Source organism: Lissotriton helveticus, chromosome 11 (genome assembly GCF_964261635.1).
Source record: "Lissotriton helveticus chromosome 11, aLisHel1.1, whole genome shotgun sequence".
Taxonomy (NCBI): domain Eukaryota; kingdom Metazoa; phylum Chordata; class Amphibia; order Caudata; family Salamandridae; genus Lissotriton; species Lissotriton helveticus.
Window position 1 is genome coordinate 449,353,817 of NC_136072.1, and position 21,366 is coordinate 449,375,182.

General features: G+C 43.6%; 1 protein-coding gene across 2 annotated transcripts in view; it reads right to left on the reverse strand.

Moving 5' to 3' along the window:
- ACSL3 (acyl-CoA synthetase long chain family member 3) overlaps window positions 1–21,366 on the reverse strand; it is a 725,290-nt gene that overhangs the window by 169,094 nt on the left and 534,830 nt on the right. For both annotated transcript variants that reach the window (XM_078665968.1, XM_078665969.1), the window contains exons 7-9: window positions 15,764–15,887; window positions 8,065–8,136; window positions 107–246 (exon numbers count right to left, since the gene is read on the reverse strand). In XM_078665968.1, coding sequence (XP_078522094.1) covers window positions 107–246; window positions 8,065–8,136; window positions 15,764–15,887 — 336 coding nt within the window. The remainder of the gene's footprint in view (window positions 1–106; window positions 247–8,064; window positions 8,137–15,763; window positions 15,888–21,366) is intronic.

A 21,366-nucleotide genomic window follows, 5' to 3' on the forward strand; every position in this document is an offset into this window, starting at 1 on the left:
AAGTGCTTAAAAATTCCCAGCTATGGAAGGGAATGAAAATGACCTAAAGATATGAAGTTTAGTTCTGGCAGTGACAGAAAACATTATGAGAATGCAACGTGGTTACCTGTCACAGAGAGGAGTGGTGTAGCCCCTTGAGATCTGCTTCAGTTTGAAATTATACGCCAAAAAAAACAGATTGCGCTGGAGGCGGCTCGCGGAATTCACTCTGCTCATTACGTTCTTGTATATACGATCCATGATTTCCTATTTGCATCAAAAACACAACGGGTGCAGCTAGATTAGAAAATAGCACAGTCCATCATCGCAGTGTGAGCTTCAAACTCATCAAAACCAAAAGATACCCTTAATAACAAACAGATTCACCCCTGGCAGGCAGCGCACACCAAAGCCAAACTGCACTGAACAAACACCCATACTCAGGATAAACATGTGACTGCTAGTGCTGTTTTGTTACTGGTGGCAGAGTCCTCTTGACCACTCTACAGAACACAAGGGGTGGAAACTGAAGAGCGGGGGAAAAAAAGCCTCTAATCTTGTGCCTGGAGACCCTTGACAATCTGATTATCGATTTCTTCGATCAATGCCTGCCCAAGTGTATGTTCATTTTCAGTGAAAAACAGATGAAAACATAAGTTTTTAAATTCAGTTTTAATCTACATGTTGGCTTTACCATTACCAAACATGCACGAAAACGTGTGCACCTTTTTCAGCCTGAAGAAAGGCGTTTCTGCAGAAAACACATTTAATGGAAATGAAAGATGCTTTTCTTTTGTGCTGCATAGAGGACAAGGACATGGCCCCAGAGGAACACAGCTCCCACCAAGGTAGGCAGATTCAGATCCCAGCTTACGGGAGACCTCCCGGAGATTACAAGTGCCAGCTCTACAGCAGCACAAGAGAACCAGATGTGGAGTCGTGGCATCACACTGAGTGCCAATAAAACGGTTACAGCTCCACAATACAGAATTGCGGGCAGGGCACATGTGGGATAACAGCTGGAAGGAGGTAATGTCAGCTATGAGGGGAGGGGCACCTGGTTAACAAGCTGGTTTGTGGGAGAGGAGCATATGTAATGTTCCTTGCCCCCACACTGTACACAGAGGCTCTGTAGGTGTATGAATTCTTTATTTTCATCTATAACAAAAGAATCTGAGCATAAGGGCGCCGAGCGTCTGCACAGCGACAGCTCCGGTCACCAACTGCCGTTCTCCCCGTTCGCGCCCTCGCCGAACCACCTCCTGCGCATGCGCGCGTCTCGCGCTCCTGTATATAGCGTGACGCGTCATCGCGTTCACGCTCATAGACTAGAGCGCATACTACATATCTCCCTTTTTCAACAATAAACAAAATAACTTTTTTTCCAACTCTACGGTGTCCATGATCCCCAATGTTCTCTGGCTGGCACACATGTCTAACACGCCTATGGTTAATGTCCACTCATTTCAAAGTCTCTATAGCGAGAGGGCACAGTGACTGCCCTGCCACTACGGGTGTGTCTTACCGGCATGTTCTCTTCCACCTCTCTTTCTCCGCCTGATCTCGCTCCATCTCTCTGGTCTCCACTCTGGGTTACGCCGGTCGGTGTACCATCTCTGGCTGTAAACCCTGTGCTGGAATATTCCATCTCACTGTCCTCTCCTATTCCATCGGGAAGGACTTCATCACCTTGCTCTGGTTGAGGCCTGGATTCATGGGAGTCCACTTGTGTCTCTATCTCCTCCAGCTTGGGCCATACAACTATCTTGTTTACTCTGGCCATGCGGTCTTGGGACCACACCCTGCCGTCGCTGAGGAGGGCTGCCCTACCTCGCACCTCCTTGACCTGTAACGGCTGACTATACTTGCTGTCACCTTTCTTTTGTAGGGTAGGGAGTTTAACCCTGACCCACTCTCCTTCCTCCAGCTCTGTCTCTTTCACATTTCGACGTTTGTCATAGTTTGCGGCATAGATCTTCTGGGCCTTTTCCAAGTTGTGCTGAACCACCGCGGGGGACCATTTGCTAGTGATGGTCTTCTCCCTCCATACTACATTGTCCCGGGTGAATGGATGCCGTCCTCTCAGCACTTGGAATGGACTGTACCCCACAGCCGTGGGGGTGATCCTGTAGGCCCACAGCATACTCATCACCTCGGTCTCCCAATCCTTTCCCTGCGTGATGGCCGCCTGTATGGAGCCCATTAGCACGCGGTTGAACCGCTCCACTTGACCATTGCATGCAGGATGATATACTGCCGTGTGTTTAGACTCAATCCCATTCCTCCTCATAAACCTAATCCATTTGTCCGAGACAAACTGCGGGCCATTGTCACTGAGGATCGTTTTGGGAATGCCTTCTCTTAAGAATACCGTCGTCAGGAATTTCAGAATCGTGTCAGTATCCATGGATTCTTGAATGTCCACTTCAGGCCATTTGGAATACTTGTCTATTACCACACATAAATACTTGTTCACTCCATTTCCGTCCAGGACAGGCCCTAGTATGTCGATGGCCACGTTCTCCCAGGGGCCCTGTGGCGTGTCAAACTTCCCCAAGGCCGGTCGGAGTGGTCTCAGCACTTTGTCAGCGCCTTGGCATTGGCCACACTCCCTTACTTGCCTTTCAATGTGGACATCCATGCCTGGCAACCAATACATTTGCTTGACACGTGCTTTGGTCTTTACAATACCTAGGTGGCCCTCGTGAAGTAGAGTTAGTAAACTGGGTATTAGTGACTCTGGCGGCACGACCCTCTCACCTCTGTAGATGAACACTCCCGAGTCACTCAGGGACAGCTCCTCTCTTATTTCATAGAACCTCCGTACTCCATCGGTGAGCTTCCTTTTGTCAGGCCAGCCCGACGTCAGATGTTTCTTTATCTCAACCTTTTCCACGTCCTGATCATAGGCGTCCGCCCATTCCTGGATACTTATTGACCTCTCATGGTCCTCCATGCTTGCCACCATCTCTTCCTTATCCAGGGCATCCTCCGGTGCCACTTCCATCGCCGCAGCTCTGCTGAGATAATCCGCGACCCTATTCTGCGTTCCTGGCAGGTATTCGACATCATAGGTGTAATCGAGCAGCTTCAGAGTCATTTTTCCTATTCTCGGGGTCGCCGTCTCATGACCCGAGGAAGTCAGGACTTTGATCAAGGGTTTATGATCAGTTTGAAGCTTGAATCTTGTGCCCCAAACGAACTGCCGGAACCTGCCCAAAGCCCAGGTGACTGCCAGCATCTCTTTCTCAATGACACTGTACCTTTGCTCCGTCGGAGACAACGCACGTGAAGCAAAGCTGATCGTTTCAGTAGCTCCATCATCTCTCACTTGGGCTAGGACAGCCCCTAAGCCCTTATCACTGGCATCTGTTGTCACCACAGTCTTGCCCGAGGGGACATACCCTTGCAATGGAACGGCATGGCTGATGCAGTCTTTGATCGTGTCAAATTCCAATTGCGCTTCTGAGTCCCACTCAAACTTTGTCTTGTCTCTGATGAGTTGCCTCATTCTGTATGTCCTGGTGGCGAAGTGTCTCACAAATTTGCTATAATACTCGGCCATCCCAAGGAATGACCGCACTTCCTCCTTGGAGCTGGGAGCCTTGGCATCCTTTATGGCCTTCACGTTTCGTTCCTTGGGTGAAATTCCACGTGTGCCGATCTCATGACCCAAGTATGTCACCGAGTGGGTCCCAATCTTGCATTTGCTCCATTCCGCCGTTAGCCCCTTGTTTTGTAGTACTTCCAGAACTCTATGCAACTTTCTGTCGTGATCTCCTTTGGAAGAGCCCATCACCAGGATGTCATCCTGAAAGTACTGTACCCCCGAAATGTCCTTGAACAGCCGATGCATCAGCTTCTGGAAGACAGCCGCTGCGGATGCCAGGCCAAAGGGCATCCTCCGGAACTGGTAGCACCCAAATGGTGTAATGAAGGCGGTGTACTTCCTACTCGATGGATGCAGCTCAATCTGATAGTAAGCAGACGTGAGATCTATGGTGGAGAAGTGAGTTACACCTTTCGTCTTGGCGAGCATCTCCTCGATTCTAGGCAGGGGAAATCTCTCCACAATGAGATTTTTGTTGAGCTCGCGGAGGTCAACGCAGAGACGAACCTGTCCATTGGGCTTCTTGACCACTACCAAGGGGGATAGCCACTCCGCACTGTCCACCGGCTCTATGATGCCTTGCTCCTCCAGCCTCAGGAGTTCATGTTGTACCGCTCCGCTGGTGGATATGGGTATGTTCCTGACTTTGTGCACCACAGGTACTGCGCCCTCCTTGAGGACCATTCTGTGGACGAACTTGTCCAGTTTCCCGACTGAGCCATCAAAGACTTTGGGGTATGCAGACTTCCAATCTTCATCTCTCGTGAGGGGCCACTCGTCCGTCAAGAGAATCTGTTCTTTTCCACCCGGGTTGAGTATGATTCCTAGATCTCCTGCGTCTCTCCACCCCAGCACTGAAGGACCTCTCTCTGCTACATACAGGGTGCACGTGGCTGACCTCCCTCTGAATTCGAATGTGAAGTCTCGGCACCCCACCAGTGGAATGGCGTTCTCAGTATACGAGATGGGTCTGATGTCTGGCGGCCATAGGTCTGGTCCCACCACAGGCACAAAGTCTTCTTCCCATATGGATCTTTGCACGATGGTCCAAGGGGATCCTGAATCGACGGCCACATGTACCTTCACTCCCCCAATCAGCATGTCCGTGCGAGGCTTATCTCTCCGCTTCCCCGTCACTTCTAGCACTTGGTCCTCGATGCATAACACCAAATCGTCGTCTTCCAGGTCGTCCTCCTCGCTGACGTCCGCTGCGGCCGCATCGACGCACTTGACCGTGGATTTCTTCCCCTTCTTGCGGCATACTTTTTCAAAATGGCCGACCAGGCCACAAAACGAGCATCTGGCGCGGAACGCGGGACAGCGTTTATCCTGCGCCGAATGTGCCGTGCTGCCGCATCTGTAACACGCAAACTTGTTGTCTGGGCCAGGGCGGACCGTCTGTTTCCCTGTCCATCTCGAGTCCTTCCTCTGGTCTCCATACATCCCTCTGGGTTTGCTGGGCTGGGGTGCCTCATCTATCTTGTTAATCATCTGTCTCGGTGCGCTCTCACGTTTGGCTGCTTCAGCACCACGTTTTGACATCTCAGCCTTTTTGACCATTGCAACAACTTCCTTAAGCGATGTCTCGCTCTGCGCCCAAAGTTTGTCCTGGACAGCCCTGCATGTGGTGTGCATGACAATCTGGTCTTTGATATACTCCTCCTGAAGACCCCCGTACTGGCACGTGATGGCCAGGCGTCGGAGCGCCGCCACATAATCATCCATCGATTCGCCAGCCTCCTGCTTCCTCTGTTGGAAATTATACCTGTCTATGGAGACACAAACTGCTGGACGGTAATGGCTGTCCAAGTCATCCAGTGCATTTTTAAAGACGTCTGTTTCAGTCGCTCCCCTCTCCTTGGGCACCAGGTTCTTGAACACACTCACCCCTTCCGGGCCCAGGTTGTGGAGTAACAGTCTCTTCTTCCTTTCCGGGGTGAATGCCCCTTCGTTTTCATCTTCAAGTGCTTCTATATAGTTTTGAAAGTATTCCTTCCAATCTTCCCATTTTAGCTGTGGTTCTCCCGGTCTAGGCAGGAATGGGACGGGGGCCATCAGAGCCGACGCTTGACTCGCCATCCTGGCCTCGCCTCTGGGGTCTACCACCTGGGCACTGTGTTGAATGGGTACACCGGATGCTCCTGCACTCCCTGCCGTGTTACCTTGCCCTCTGGGACTACCTGGGGTGCTGTCCCTAATAGCCTGCGTGGGGTTGTCGGTTTGTGCCCCTTCCTCTGTCTTGGGGGTGATGCCTTTGGCTGCCAGGGTGCTGGCTGTGCTCTCCTTCCCTAGCCCGGCACTGACCTGGTTGTTGGAGCTGTATTTGGTTATTTATCGCGCTGTTCCGCTACTGCCACACCCTCTGCTCGTCTTTGTTGCTGTTTGTCCTTCTGCTGGTTGGTGTGGGGCTGTTGTGGAGTGCCTACTCCTGACCACTGCACTCCCTGGTGTTCGTGGTCCCAGCCTCGTCGCCAATGTAATGTTCCTTGCCCCCACACTGTACACAGAGGCTCTGTAGGTGTATGAATTCTTTATTTTCATCTATAACAAAAGAATCTGAGCATAAGGGCGCCGAGCGTCTGCACAGCGACAGCTCCGGTCACCAACTGCCGTTCTCCCCGTTCGCGCCCTCGCCGAACCACCTCCTGAGCATGCGCGCATCTCGCGCTCCTGTCTATAGCGTGACGCGTCATCGCGTTCACGCTCATAGACTAGAGCGCATACTACAGCATAGAAGTTACAGTCGGTGTGTGTGGCTGCATGGCTTAGAGGCCAATGGCACGGTGGACTCGAGGCGGCAGCTCCGCCTTTATTTGGTGTTTCTTGGAAGTGACGCATTTCCATCTGCACGGCTCTCAGCGCCAGTGGCGGCTCCTCTGCTAAGGGAGAGGAGCGTCGCCCCAATACCAGGAGCAGCAAAGAAAGGAAAAAATAAAATGATTATAACGTAATCTTATCATTTTCTTTTTTCCTCCTGCTGCGGCAGTGCGAGGGGGGGGTGAAGAGCTGCAGAGGAGAAGTGGTAGACACTCATATGCGCAATGACTGTTCGGTCGGCCACCTTGTGATGCCAAAACAGTCATGCGCACCCCCCTGTTATTCATGCAGGCTGCATTACAGCCTGCATGGAGAACATGCCCACCCCTACAGCCCCTGGCTGAGCGCCGTGTCATGGCGTTCAGACCAATCACAATGCTCCATTGGAGCATTGTGTTTGGCTTAGGAGCAGGAGTCTTGCTGCCTGCTGCCTGTTCCGACCTGGAATCGGACACAGGAAAGCAGGAGAGAAGACGCGGGACCCGGCGGCGTGAACGTTAGGTTTGTTTTTTTTTATTACTTTTTTTTTTGCCGCCCGTGGGTTTCATGTGCCATACAGAGGAGTGGTCTCATAATTCAGGGCACTATTCAAAACGGAAGTGATGAGATAGGACTGGCTGTAAGGGGAAAACTGGTGTGTTTTAAGGTTACACGTTTCTCGTACTGGTTACATTCTGGCGAACTTTGTGTTCAACTCTGCTCCCAGTTACAGGGCCTCTGTACTAGGATGGATGGTAAAATGGTCTGGTTCGTCTGCAGATCTATTTGCTCCTTTCTATCCATCCATGAAGAGGACTCCAGTAGCTCCAGTGGGCTTACAACAGGGGTGGGACCTTCTGCTGTTCGAGAACCCACACAAGAGAAAATAAATCAGACAAACCTCTTCTTACTATAACAGCATCTAACTGCTAAGTTTAACTACTCTGTCTAGCTCCTAATATAGGCCAAATCACAATTCATGTGCATTCTAGAAGACAGAAAATACACAAGCTGTAGGGCGAAACCCAGGGGATTTCCAACTAACTTAGAATTTCTGGGCTGGACCTGCCCAGACACTGTTTCCACAAGCATTTGGCAAAATAACGGTTGGAGGCAAGACTATCATACTCACTAACATACTTCAATGCCTTTCTTTTCAAACATAAATGCTTAAAACAGCTAAGTTGGCAAATGTGCTAAAAGTCTTTTAATTGACCCTGTGCTACAGCCATGTCGCATAAGTCAATAGTTTAACCATTTTGCTTCTTGATCTAGGTAAAGCTGCAGCTGTCTGGCAACCTCCAGTTTTTCCCTCAGTTTTAACATTCTGACTTTTGGTGGCAAGAGTGGAAGGAATGAAAATAAGAAACAGAGCTAAAGGTCAAGGGCACCAGCACAATGAGAAGCTCATTCTAAATACCACCACATGAGGCATGCTGAAATTACTAACCGTCATCTAATACCTGATGTCTCGGAAATTCAAGCATGACGACATTCACAGCATGTGGAGGTTTACACTGCAGTGTAAATATTTATACCTGGACATTTTTAAACCCTAAAGCGTAGAACATTATGTACAGAAAGTATCATTACGTCCGTCCTCTTTGCATCTGTAAGTTACAGTAACTAGAACTAAACTTTTAGGCTTATGCGTCAAGCAAGCAGCGGGGCACACTTACTGGAACAGCTGCCATCAACGTTGGTTGAAGTTCGGAGGAGTCTCCTTTGCTTCCTTTCTTGATTTTAGTAGACTAAACGGGTTTAAAACAGAAAGCAACACCATTTATAACACAGAATGCTCGGACAAGTCAGACTCCTTAAGTACCGTGTCTACAGTAAGCCTTGCTAATACTGAACAGATGTACATCATACAGACTGCTTGCGCCAGTGTTTCAGGAAATCTTATCTACTCCTTTGAAAATGTGGCAGCCTTCTCCCATGCAAATGCTCACAAACACTTTATTGCAAAGGGAGAATTGGTTGCTTTATGTCAGCGTTTCTTTTACCACTGGCCGACCGAAGTGTTCAAGAACTTTATAACAAACCACTTGGACAGAACAGGAACTTATATGCAGATACCCACAAACAATATTAATTTAAAAAAATTAAAAAACGAACAAGAGTAGTGATACAGAATGGGAAACAGGCACAAAAACATGGTCGTAAATTGCAACCAGAGTGGAATTTTAAAAGCCAACCTGTGTAAAAAATAAGTTTATTAACAACATTCTGATTCGTAATAGGTATAAATCTGACCTACCTCATCAATAATCATGGGGTAGTTGATAAATTGCGAGGACCGGGGTCTGTTGGTCTCAGCAGACCACCATGCCTAATATATATAGGTATATTCACGCATACACACACAATTGTCCTTAAAGATAACAGGAATGCGTTTAAAAAAGTCGGATACCTTTTTTTTTTTTAAAGATAGTGTGAGAGTAGGCAGTGGTCCCTGACCACTACCTACTACACATTTTTTTTTTACATTCACAAAAAGACAGGGGTCCCAGAGGGACACTTTCCCATTTGAGAATATCTTAGCACCCCATCCTTGGTGTTATAACAATTTCAATGATTTGCTATCAGATAACGATCGCAAAACATTGATACATACCAGAATTGCTATTTGGAAGGGATGCGCTAAACATGCCCCTTCCATACAGAAATCTGTTATGCCCTTCTAAACCCATTTTGCGATTCAGTAACTTGTTACCCAATTGCAAAATGGGCTTTCTACATTCCGAAAAGCATTTTGTTTTAGTTAGAAACTATGAGTCTGGCCCACAATGTATGCAACAAGTACAAAGACATGAACATACAAACAGACCACTGATGCAGGCACAGGTGGGGAGCTAGGCAATTGGTGGACAGGGTGATAATAGATATGACGAAATAATCATCCTGGAATTACCAAGGAGTTCAGAGAAACATTTGGAGAGAGTGCGTCTCCAGAAACATAACAAAACATAACATAAAACATGAGTATTTGTAAAGCACTCGTTCACCCAAGGGTATCTAGGCACTGAATAACAGATGTAACAAGTGTCCAAGCTCATCCAATTGGGAATTAGTAGTATGAATTGCATTCTTGGATATGACAAACAAACACTTTATAATATACTCTTCATTCACAGAACGTCACTGTCATGTATCTTCACTGTACTGTTATTAATGCAGATCCTAACAGCTCCAGTTGAGTATGTAGCCAGGAGCTACAAATTCAGATACTAAATCAAACTACTCACTGGTATGCAGAACATGGATGCCAAATTCACCCATGTCATGTATAAATATTTCAGTCAGTCCATCCAAGGTTTACAGACGACTACACTTTGAATGACGATACATTTAGAGCAGGAGTGAAACATTACTTACCTGTAACTATAGTTCTGCAGCTTGATTCTGTAGTAAATTTCGATTCTGAGCCTAATCCACTCTCGAAAATTGTGCTTGAAATGCTATAACTTTTTTTCTTTTAAACCAACATTTATTTTTTGGCTTGATTGGAATGACTCAGCACTATGTCACCCAGGAATCCACAATTCATATGGACACCTTATTTTCTAAACCGCAGGGCATGTTACAGAGTCAACTACTAGTCACAATGGCGTTTGTGAAGTACATACCGAGGTCCATGCCAGAGGGGCTACTCGTTTCATGCAGAACATGATGTAGGAGTGGTCAATTGCTGGTTTCTAACAATTTGGTTGTAAAAAAAAAATCAATCATGCACGTACTGGTTTTAACTATTATCCCCCTTGTGAAACTGTCCAAATACCACAGTCAGTCTAATTTGTGAATAGTTTCAGTACAATTGATATTGTACACGTGTGTCTTTCATGTCATAATGCAATTCAATATTCTGACTTCTCTGGAAGGAGGCAGAACGTTTGGGAGGACACAGAGGTGGGTTGCCAAAACAACCTCCTCATATTTGTAAGTAACGTTTCTCTGTTTTACATGAAAGTCACACTCCCTGCAAAATGAGCTCAACAGCAACCAAAATAAGAGTCTATTTTAGCCTTTAACACGCCTGATGAAGCATTTGTACACCATATAGGGAGACTGATTAGGCCTTTAATTTGATAATTTCAAAATGACTGATTGTCTAAACAAGCATTTGCAATGCAATCGGTTTTGCATTTGGGAAAGTTAGAGCTTTTGGAGTTTAAAATGACAAGGTTTTTTCCTTTTGATTTTAGGTGGAGCCTTGGCTGCGCCTGTGCTGCTCTGCGAGGCATGCTGTATTTAGGTATGTTCTTGAAGCTCTGCCCATATTTTTCATTGGCTTGTGTCATTGTCCATTGGAATCTGTGGCTTTTCATTTGTCAATAGGCTTAGTAGTCCCTCCTTAGTAACGCCTTGACTAATTTTCTAACCTCCCATGAGCACCCCCCCGTTACATGTTGTTACTCAGTAGGCTTTAATTAAAGCCTCCAAGCACTATTTGCTTAAATGGTTTTCTCCTGACTGCTATTACAGAGAGAACAAGCTCTCCCCCCTTTGCTTTTTTTTTTCCCATAGCATGGCACGCGCATACAGTGGCAGCCGTGCCTTTGGTTTATCCACAGCACCGAACGCAGGTTTTTTTTATTTAGGAACTTTTATTATTTTTTTTAACTGCCCCATGCCGCACTTTTACTTTAATGGCGGCCGCTCCCCATTCCTCAGACGAGCTGCGTCTAAGGAAAGGGGCACGGCCGCAATTAAAGAGAGACCGTGGCATTGGGTACTTTTACAAAAAATACATTTGTTTTCAAGTTGAGAAACAAAAGCTTATTTTTGTAAAAGCGCCCCATGCCACGGTCTCACTTTAATTGCAGCCATGCCCCTTTTTTAGACGCAGCTCGAAGTAAAAGGGCACGGCCGACAGAATGAAAGCACCGCATGGGCACTTTTACAAACAAGCATTTGCAATGCAATAGGTGTCACATTTACTACAGTTTCGTAAATGCCAGACCTATTGCATTGCAAATGCTTGTTTTATTTGCAGTGGAGTAATCATATTTGCATAGCGATATTGCCATTTGTATAACCTTGCAGCGCTGGAGAACCAGAAAATGGGAAATTGGTTATGAGGGAGGGGCGACAAGAGTAAGATTCAGCCTGAAAAAAAGAGTAACAACATCCTGGAACAAGACATTATAAGTTCAGACTTATTTCGCAACTTCACCTCTATTGTAGTAAATACAGCCTGTAAAGTTGACTAGGAGGTTACTGCTGGATAACGGCAAACATTAAATAAAAAATAAATAAGTACAGAAACCCACTGAACTCATTGGCATAAGGAGTTGTTGGCATAATGAGTCTATCATGTGCCAAGTGGCTGGACGCCATGCAGCATCCTATCAGCCAATTATGGGTGTCTGTGTTTGCACTGGACAAGCACAGAATCAAAAAGGTAAACACAAAACTACAAATCCCACACTGCATGTTCCTGGCAAAAAAACAGAACTGGGTAATTGGCAAAACAGTTAAATTGGTTTCCCACTTCGTATATTTTCCTTACAAAGAAACTGCATGATAAGATTAGCAAGAGAATTACGAGCTGCCTGCAACTGGAGATATCACTCTTTACCTCGATATATGCATTTTCTAGTTTACATTCTAGCCACTGCAGCATTGTTTTGAAAAATAGGAACCTCCAAAATAACGTGACTGACTTAGAAAGGAAAATATATGCCCTTCCCCCATTATTTGTGCTTAAGACTGCAGTGTCTGGTTAATGGGAGTGTTCTTTTTTTTTATATAAAACTGGGACATTCCCGTCGGTGTTAGGAATGGAGCAGTTTCAGGAACTCCTTGGTTATGCCAATACCTCACAAATAAAGAAATGTGCTGTGTTTTGTTTAGTTGCTCTACAAAGAATAAAAGTTGCATGCTACTGTTATTGGGTTAATAGTTAAACACGTGTTAAAAAGGAATAGCACCTCAACAGCAACTGTACACAAACAACCAACATCTGAAGTTATTTTAATTAATTGTGTATGCAGACAACAAAAAGCGCAATACATGCAACAGTAAGGTAAAGCTCCCAAGGGACCTTAATCTGAGCACGTTTGAAACTGATAAGGTTGGTACGGCTAGGACTAAATCAGTTCCTTATCAAACAGTTCAGTGCATGTAAATTAGAAAGCAATAAAAAACACATTCAAAAAGCAATTAATATTGGGAGAGAGTTCACAACCTGCAGAAACCACACGGGTGAAAGATTGTAATGTGGCTCGGGGACAAATGCCTGCAGGCGAGACAGCAAACTAGAGCGCTAAAGTGAGAGTTTACCACAAAGAAAACAAGAAGCAGCGACTTCGAAGGGTATTGTGGGCGGGCATGCACTGTTGTGGGAGGGTTGAGGTGGTTAGGGGGAGGGCATGTTGAGATTAAGAGCGGCACAGTGGTCACCAAAAAATGAAGCAGCCATGACAGTTTCATGGCAGGAACATGTGTAGAGGCAGACCAATCTAAATAAAAACGAGTGCTCTTGAAATTTAGGAAATAACATGAAGTGTAAAAGCACATGTAACAGGGGCAGTCCACTTGGGAGGTTACGAAAGTCCAAAAGGAGGAACTAATAAGGCTATTGACCAATCACAAGTGGCCATTTAAAAACAACAGTAAGAGGAAGCCAATTGAAAAGATGGGTGGTGGTTAAAGCCCATATCCAGGAACAGCATGCCTCGCACAGTAGCACATGCTCTGCCTAGGCTCGACCTAAAAAGCAATAGCCTTTCTATCCTGCATGGGACACCATTTACCAGGAAACAAACAGAAAATTACTTTAAAGGTAATGATTTCACAACAGGTTTTACAACCCAACCAGATGTCATAAAAGAAAAGGGTAATTTGGAACCCCTAATGCCAGCGATTGTTGATGACGCAAAATTGGATAAGAGGACATGCTTTATTCATCATCATTTAGCCTTATTTCGGTTATAAAACCATAAGAGTACACATAGCAGCAGAAGTTTAAAAGTATGGCACAATAAAAACATTTCAAATCAACAAGCAGCGTTGATGTGAAATCCGTTTCAACTAACAAAAAGCTTGATGGGGCCTTTAGGCAAAATCCTGTTTTTAACAGCTGTTCATATACATAAGCACAAAAGACATGGACCTAGGAGAAATTCAACGTAACAGCGCCTGAGTAGAATCACCAACGCTTTGGTGTATCAGCAACCACTGGAAAATGTTGTGGTTTAAAACCAGGATGTCCAATGGCCACCGTTTCTTTTGAACCCTTTTGTGTTGGATATGCCCAATTATTTTCACTTGCCCTAAACTATGGAGCAATGAAAGTGATCTTAATGGGAGTAGAAAAGGCTAATTTCAAGTAGATGATTAGCCTGACATCATTTGAAGAGGTTAAAGACACAAGGGTTACCACCTCCTTAAGACTAAATATAAAACCTATACTTTCATTCCAGCGTCTTCAAAGGGAGGAGGGAAACAGTTGTTATTTTCAAAACATGAAGCAAATGTCCTATCTGTGTTGTATTGTAGAGCACCCTGAAGGGTGATAACATAATGCTTCAAGAATGGTTGATTTAGAGAAGGTAAAAATGCAGAGGAGCCCCGTGGCTTGTTTAATATACCTCCCTAATTACTGTGTAGTATTCACTCAACTTGGGCTGATATCAGTTCAGATAAATGGATAAAAAAGGGAAGTTCAGTGTTTAACTGGACGGACGAGGCCTTGCCAATTGCACTGCAATGCACAAGGACAGTCACTAGCCCAATCCTTAGAGGACAGGGGTAGTAACAAATTTGGCCAGCAGCAGCAGTACTTTAAATGAAGGCTTAAATGTGGCCTGTTAAAAGTGCATCTAAATTATGGTTTTGAGATGCTTTTGGGGTCTAAAGTGGAGAAAAGAAGATTGCATTTGAGTAAAAAGTTCGCTACGTTGACTTGGTATGCTCCCAGTCCATATTCCTGGGTCCGATTGTTGGAACAAAGCTCAATGCAATTGGTTTTGGCCAGATTCCATTGTTTTGTTCACAGGGTATTCTTCAGGCCTGCGGGGTTCATACTTGGCATTAAGTGTTGAAATTATTACTCAGAGGAAGATATCTGGATGTGTCAGGAAGTAGCAGTGTTTACACTGTTTTACTATGCACCAACTGAGGGAAATTAATGATCAGGGAAACAGTGATTAAGCCCTCATTTTTAGGTCGAGCATTCGAGACCTCTTGTATATACTTTTATGTACTTTGTGGGCTCTAGAGATGAGCCCTAGGACTTGCCTGCTTCCGCTTAGGGACTTTTTTTTGTTTGTTCAACAGTCTCTATTTAACTTTGATAGAAAATGACCAGTAGAGGTCAGTAAAATCCCAGAATTGCTTTCTGCTTGTTCAACTGCCGGTATTTAACTGTCTTGATAGAGGTAGTTGCCATAAAAAAAAAAAAATAAAGTCCCTCAGCAGAAAGCAATTCAAAAATTACTTCTACTGGTCGTTTTCTATTTAACTTTCTAGAAAGAAAACGACCAGCAGAGGTCAGTAAAATACCAGAATCCCTTTAGCATGCTCCAGATTCCAGTCCATAGAAATGGTCTTCCACAAGCACCCGTAGTCAATAATATTTTTCGCAAATCTTGTATTTTCAGTGATATGACCACTGAAGGCCCTGACTTTATATTAAAAACAGAGCTTCGGACTTTACCATTTACCGCTGAAAGGCAATATTTCTATCCATGTGTTTCCATATATGGCTCGTCTCGCAGTTTGGTGCTTACTTTCCCTCCATGTTAAAGAACAGTAGATGTTTAAGCACCCGGGCTAATGTGCTGCATAGTTAAATACATATAAGGTCCCAAAGGCGAGACCGATTGCATTGTAAACACTTATTTTATGAGCTAAAGCCATCTTTCTCTATTTGGAATTTTGATAACGGTGCTCCTTTTCTGTACTGTAAATGGTATTAAATTAATTTGAACAGTAAGAGCATTTCAAACTGTACAGTAGCAGATGGTTTAAATTTGGTTACTGAGTTAGCTCCTGGTCCAAAAGTCTCACGCAATAGCTACATCAGGTTTTTCTGCAAAAATTGATAATGGTGTTGAATTCTAAAACCTGGATGGGACCAGACCCATATGCCAATACACAACGCAGCATGATAACAGCTGAACTGTTGCTTGTAAAATCACGCAAAATAATGCATACTCTACATTTTCATTTCTGGAAGAAAGGTTATCCTGTTTTAGGCTTTTTGGTTCCTCAATTACCAATTTCCAACCAAATATAATAGCATAACAGCCATACTGTTAAGTAGCAGTATTGACAGCAAGATAACAGTGTTACATGAATGTGCAATTGGGTTATCTTGATTTGAAAGCACAACTGATAACAGATCATTTGTAGAAAGGATTCTTAAATTACCTCATCTGACAAAGTTTGTGGCGATGAGTAGCCAATACGACATCCATGAGAAACACAGACAAGTTCTGCGCTTAGCTCCAAAACGTGAGCAAGAGGCAAATATCCAATGTAAACGTCATTTCTCCTGGTGGAGGAAATAGAATTTACTATGTTAGTTACAGATTCATCAATGTCAACACTAAATTTGAAAACACATTCTGCATGTTTTCCTAGACTTTACTTTAGCAATATTATTACATTTTTGTGCATGTTTAACACTTGCTTCGAGACTCAAAGTCTGGAAAACCTACCTCCATGGTGACGATCAAGAAAAGGGCTCAATGCTCAACCTTACAAAGGCAACTGCAGGGATTTTTTTTTCAAACTTTGCACCATGAGCCGCACAACCTCCAGAAGCAATTTACTCTACTTGTTTCATCTTGGCTACAACTATTCTTTAACACGAGTTACATCACGAGGTTTGGAACACCAAGCCTTTTAGGATATGCTTTCTATTGGGAATATTAGAAGAGCAGTAACAAAGATCGATTCTACCCACCTCCTGAAAAGCAACCTTATGAGACGGCTCAGTCCTACCATAGTTAACCCAAAAAGCCTTACAAGCTTCAACAAACATTTTGCTTCTCCCTTGCAAAGGACACTGTAAAATATAAAATGGTATAACCCCCTCAACATATTGAAAGGCAGATTATTACACCTTTGTTCTTATGGCCATAGAATACCCTATGGGAATAGGTCATGGGATTAGGCAAGGTTTTTTTTTTGTCTAAAGAAAAATATCTGTCGCCAAGAGGGAAACAAACATGTTTGCAAATCTGTGGCATGGTGAATGGAAATAGATCAGGTCTTTACAAGATTCAAAGATTTTGGAGGTGGGAGAGGAAAGGGCAAACTTTTGGTATTGTCAGACTACACTTTCTTAAGGGAAGTGCTCTAAAGGGGAATCACAGCCTTTATTATGTCCTCCCATCTACCAAATGTAAGGGCCACAAAGAATGCAATGTTCCAGAATGACATGATTTGAGTATAGGCTCGAAAGGATGTCCAATATCATTGTAAGACTGATTTTCCGCAGTTGTGTACATAGGGTCTTTACCCCCTTTAAAAAATAAGTTATTTTCGGTAATGGTGAAAAAACAATGCCTCTGTGGGCATTTTCTAAGTCTGGCAACGGCTGCAATGTGAATAGTACAGGGGAGAACTAGAGGACACACAAGGGTAACTGAGAAACTGGTATTCTTTTCGCATATGCTTAGATACGTTTCTTATACTAAAAACATATGCAGATACACTTCCACTTGGAAGCAAATGACAAAGATGAACATTTTCTTTTAGTATCTATTAGGATGCTCTCAGCTTCAGTGATGAAGGTTATTATGATGAATATTATCTTTTCCTGTGGACAGGGGACTTGATTTTCACAAGTTTCTAATTTCTCGTATTCTGTAGTTCCGAGAATATAGAACTATGCACAATACTTTCAAAATATGCTATGTTGGATGGGGTTACATGTACTGTTTGAGACAGGCTGGTTTCAGTCAATGGAATGTGGGAGACATTTCTGTAAAAGTTAACTGACTTCTGATTAGGTCTACTAGATATCACAGAATATACATCTGAAACTCTGGTTAAATTGGTATGTATAGGATTATTTGTATAGTAAGTAAAGCAATCTGTATTGTAAAAGAGAAAACAATAAGATTTTACTTTAATATGTTTGTGCATAATTAGAATATAAAAATAATTTAAAAAAAGAAACATGCCTACTGAAGATCTATGGAACTTGCCGGTCTTTATACAGGTGAGGATAAATATACATCATCAATAATCTGAGTGCATTTCTCTTTACTTAGTTTTTGGGTTCAGAATGAATATGTATTCATTTCACCCCCCTGCCTTTCTTTGTTAACAGGGAGTACATAGTATATTCCTTTTTCCATTCAAGCCATAGACAGTATTTTAAATGGTTATGTATTTGTTGTAGGGGTGCCTCTTGAACAAACCAGTTCACAGGGCAAATCCCAAACGACTTCCGTGGTGGAAAGGTTTTTAGGGGGGTTAAGTGTGTACTATTGACTATGAGTGTGTAATATTTGCCCAAACACTACTGATAATCTAATTGCCCTTCTATTTCTTGCTACTCTGGAAACTGAGGACAGACACCCATTACACACCGAAGAATACAAAAATAAAGTTATGGATGAAACACTTGAATTAATCTCAGCCACAGGTAATTACTAAGGGCCGCTTTCAAGTCCATTATTTATTGCCCACAAAGCCACCCTAGATTAGACCCAGCTGTAAGCAGACCAGCCTTGTTCCTGTTCCAATAGTAACAGTCCAACCCACTACCAAATCAGTTCCTCTTTGACCCAGAGTGTAAGGAACAAACACCCATTTGTGAAATATTTGGGCCATTTCAGTTGCCTTCGGTGCGACGGGTATACCCAAATGTGGATCCTGTACACTGGAACCAAGCTGCACCCGAATGAAGAGCCCCAAATAGGCTGGACTGTTCCCACTGGAGCAGGACCAAGTCTGATTTGCAGATGACAGGGTCTAATATTATCCATATGCTTCATTGTGACACCCAAATTTGCGCCGGCACAGGACCAAGGCTGATCTCATGCACAAGGAGATCTATTTATTACTTATAGCAGAGGTTTTAACATTTTCACTTCTGTTGACCCCCCCCCCCCCCCCCCACTAAGTCATTATTGGAATCAGAGGTTCCCCACGGAGTCATCATTGTAACCTGTGCACCCCCACTGAGTCATCAACCTAAACAATTCTGATGACTTGACAGTAAAACAATACAAAAAATACAGAAAAGGAATTCATCATATAAATACACAAATGACTAAAACGAAATGGTAAAAAAAATATATACACAAATGATAAAATATTTTATTTCAATGTCTGGCAAATATAAAACAAACAAAACAAAATAAAAAATGAAAACAAATTTAATGGGAAGATTAGAGCCATTCAAAATTCAGTTGAGGCCATCCATTGTCCATACTATACACTGTTTGATGCACTGCACTGCTCCCAAAAACATGTAGGATACAACTTCATGTTTAGCCTCTAGTTTCAATTTCCTTCACATTAACAGAACATTTAAACATTTTCAATTTTACATTTTGCTTCTTTATTTATATACACTTTCTTAATCTGTTAATGTTACTTAATTTTCTAAGAAGTCACGGACCCCCTGCGTAGGTGCTGTGGACCCCAAGGGACGCGTGGACCACAGGTTAAGAACTACTGTCCTATAGTATCCATCAACAGCTCTTTGAAGAAGCTGCAGAATGACTGCCATCTACTGTTGACACAATTTTCGAACGAGGAAGGGTATGAAGTTCACAGAAACGCTGCATTTCCTTTTGTCAGTTAGCGCGTTGTATTTTACAAGAGAAGGAACTGTTACCACTTTTTGTTTCAGTAGACCAGAAATTAGTGGTCAAAGTGGTTCTCAAGGTTTTAGGGTCTCAAGAATTCAATGTGTTGAGTAAACACAGGTCTACTAAACTCAGCCAAAGATCTCAACATCACTTCAGTAAAGACAGTGTTTTATGAAAGATAGAGATATTTGAAGGAACTTAAACAAATGAGTCTGAAAAGTAGGTTTTTCAGTATGACTTTAGGCTTATACGGTGATTTCTCAGTGGAAAGAACCTCTTGGAGATTTACATGCTTTTTAAAATTCCAAGGCCATCATGGAGTTCTCAATGTCTCGTAGAGGTAACCTGTTCATTCTAAAGGATGGTCTCCCTTCGTGGAGTACAATTATATGACTTGGGCATAAAATGCCATCTCTTAGTCTGAGGTTTAGAATGAGTAAGGAGTGACCTTGTATGTATCTGTGAATTTGCATAACACATAAATGGGATACAGGATATTCTAAAAATGGGATGGACCAATCCAAGACTCCGTTGTCTTTTTGAACGCCTTTGCAGTGCTCAACTTTTGTTTTGTTGAGCACTGTATAGCTTGACGTGGCGATCTCAACATCAAAAGGCAAATACATTTATCAATAATAAATAGTACCTATTCTGTGTTTTAGGGGAATAACATGGATATTGGTGTTTACCACACCAAATTGTACATGCCTCTGTAAATACCATATTGTTTTTCCATGTTAGGAGGTTTGAACTACAGAAATGTAATAAAGGCTGAGGTATTTTACAGACCCAATAATTACTGGATGAGGTAAATATGACTCAAAAAGTTCAACCTGTGTGCAAAGAGGGGATCGGAAAACTCAGACGAACTAGGAATCAGGTCCAAAGTGGTTTAAGGAGACTTGGTGCACATACACCTAAAGATAAGGAGGCATAAATTCACACTGCCGACAAATAAATAAGTACAAACATGATCATGTTCACTTACAATGATCAATTTATTTGCCACTACCCAGCCGTAACTATTCAATGTGGCACCTCATTTCAGTGGCGACAAAGACTGGATGGGGATTGTTTCCCCATTAATAAAGCTAAAAAACTTGTTACTTCTCTATAACTCTTGTTCTGCAGTATTGGTATCTTTCATAGATTCACTTTTTTTTATCATCCCGGACGTCAAGGTGGGAGTCCCACACTACATTCTAAAGCAGCAGGAATAGTATGGGATAGCTGATGGTAAAAATACATTGACTTTTGTAACTTATCTATATCATTAAAAAAAATGACTGCCAATCAGGCGCTAGCACCCTTAGAACACTCCCAGCAGAAGCAGCTTCCCTCCGATTTTCGAGCAATTTTCGAGTACTAGTGGGAATATTCTCCACCTGCCAAAGAGAGCCTCTAAGGTGAGGAGGGTGGGTAGCATGTGAATCTATGAAAGATACCAATACTGGAGAACAAGAAGTAAGTAATAAGTTTCTACCCCAGTATTGGATCTTTCATAACTTTACATGCTTGAATCCGTATAGTTAGCAGTGAAATAGGATGGCAGGTACAAATATACACATTTTATGATAGACGGCTCACCTTATTGGGAAAGATGCAGAAGCACCGCTTGCCCCAAAGTTGCTTTGAATCCAGGCAATAGTGTTGGGTGAGCGTATGACTGTTTTTCCTAGTTGCAGCACAGCATATACTCTCAATAGGCACTCCAGCAAACCTGACTGCCGTTTTACAGACAACTCTGGTCGAGTGTGCCTTAACCTTTCCGCTTAAGGGAAGACCGACCTTAGAATGGCAGAATTAAATGGCTGCTGAAATCCATGGTGCTATAGTGGGCTTAGAAACCGGAACACCCCTTGTTGAGATTTCTGTATGCTACAAATATTTGATCTGCAGTACGTTGATGCATTAGGTGTTGTAGATGAAACTTCAAGCTTCTTATTACGTCAAGGGTATGCAAAGCTTGTTTACGGTTGGCAGCTTGTGTCGGAAGGCTCTCTAGAGGCGTGACTGGAGGAGCGCAGAGCTCTGAGCACAGAGTCGAGAGCGGCTGTCAGCAGGCAGGCACGCTGTGGAAGCCGCCATAGAGCAGCCGAGCCGCCCCCCCCAAAAAAAAGAGGATCACCACAGGGCGCTACGAAGACCCCCAGCTTTAACCAGGAAACACACTGCTTAGGAGGGCAATCGGAACTCCGT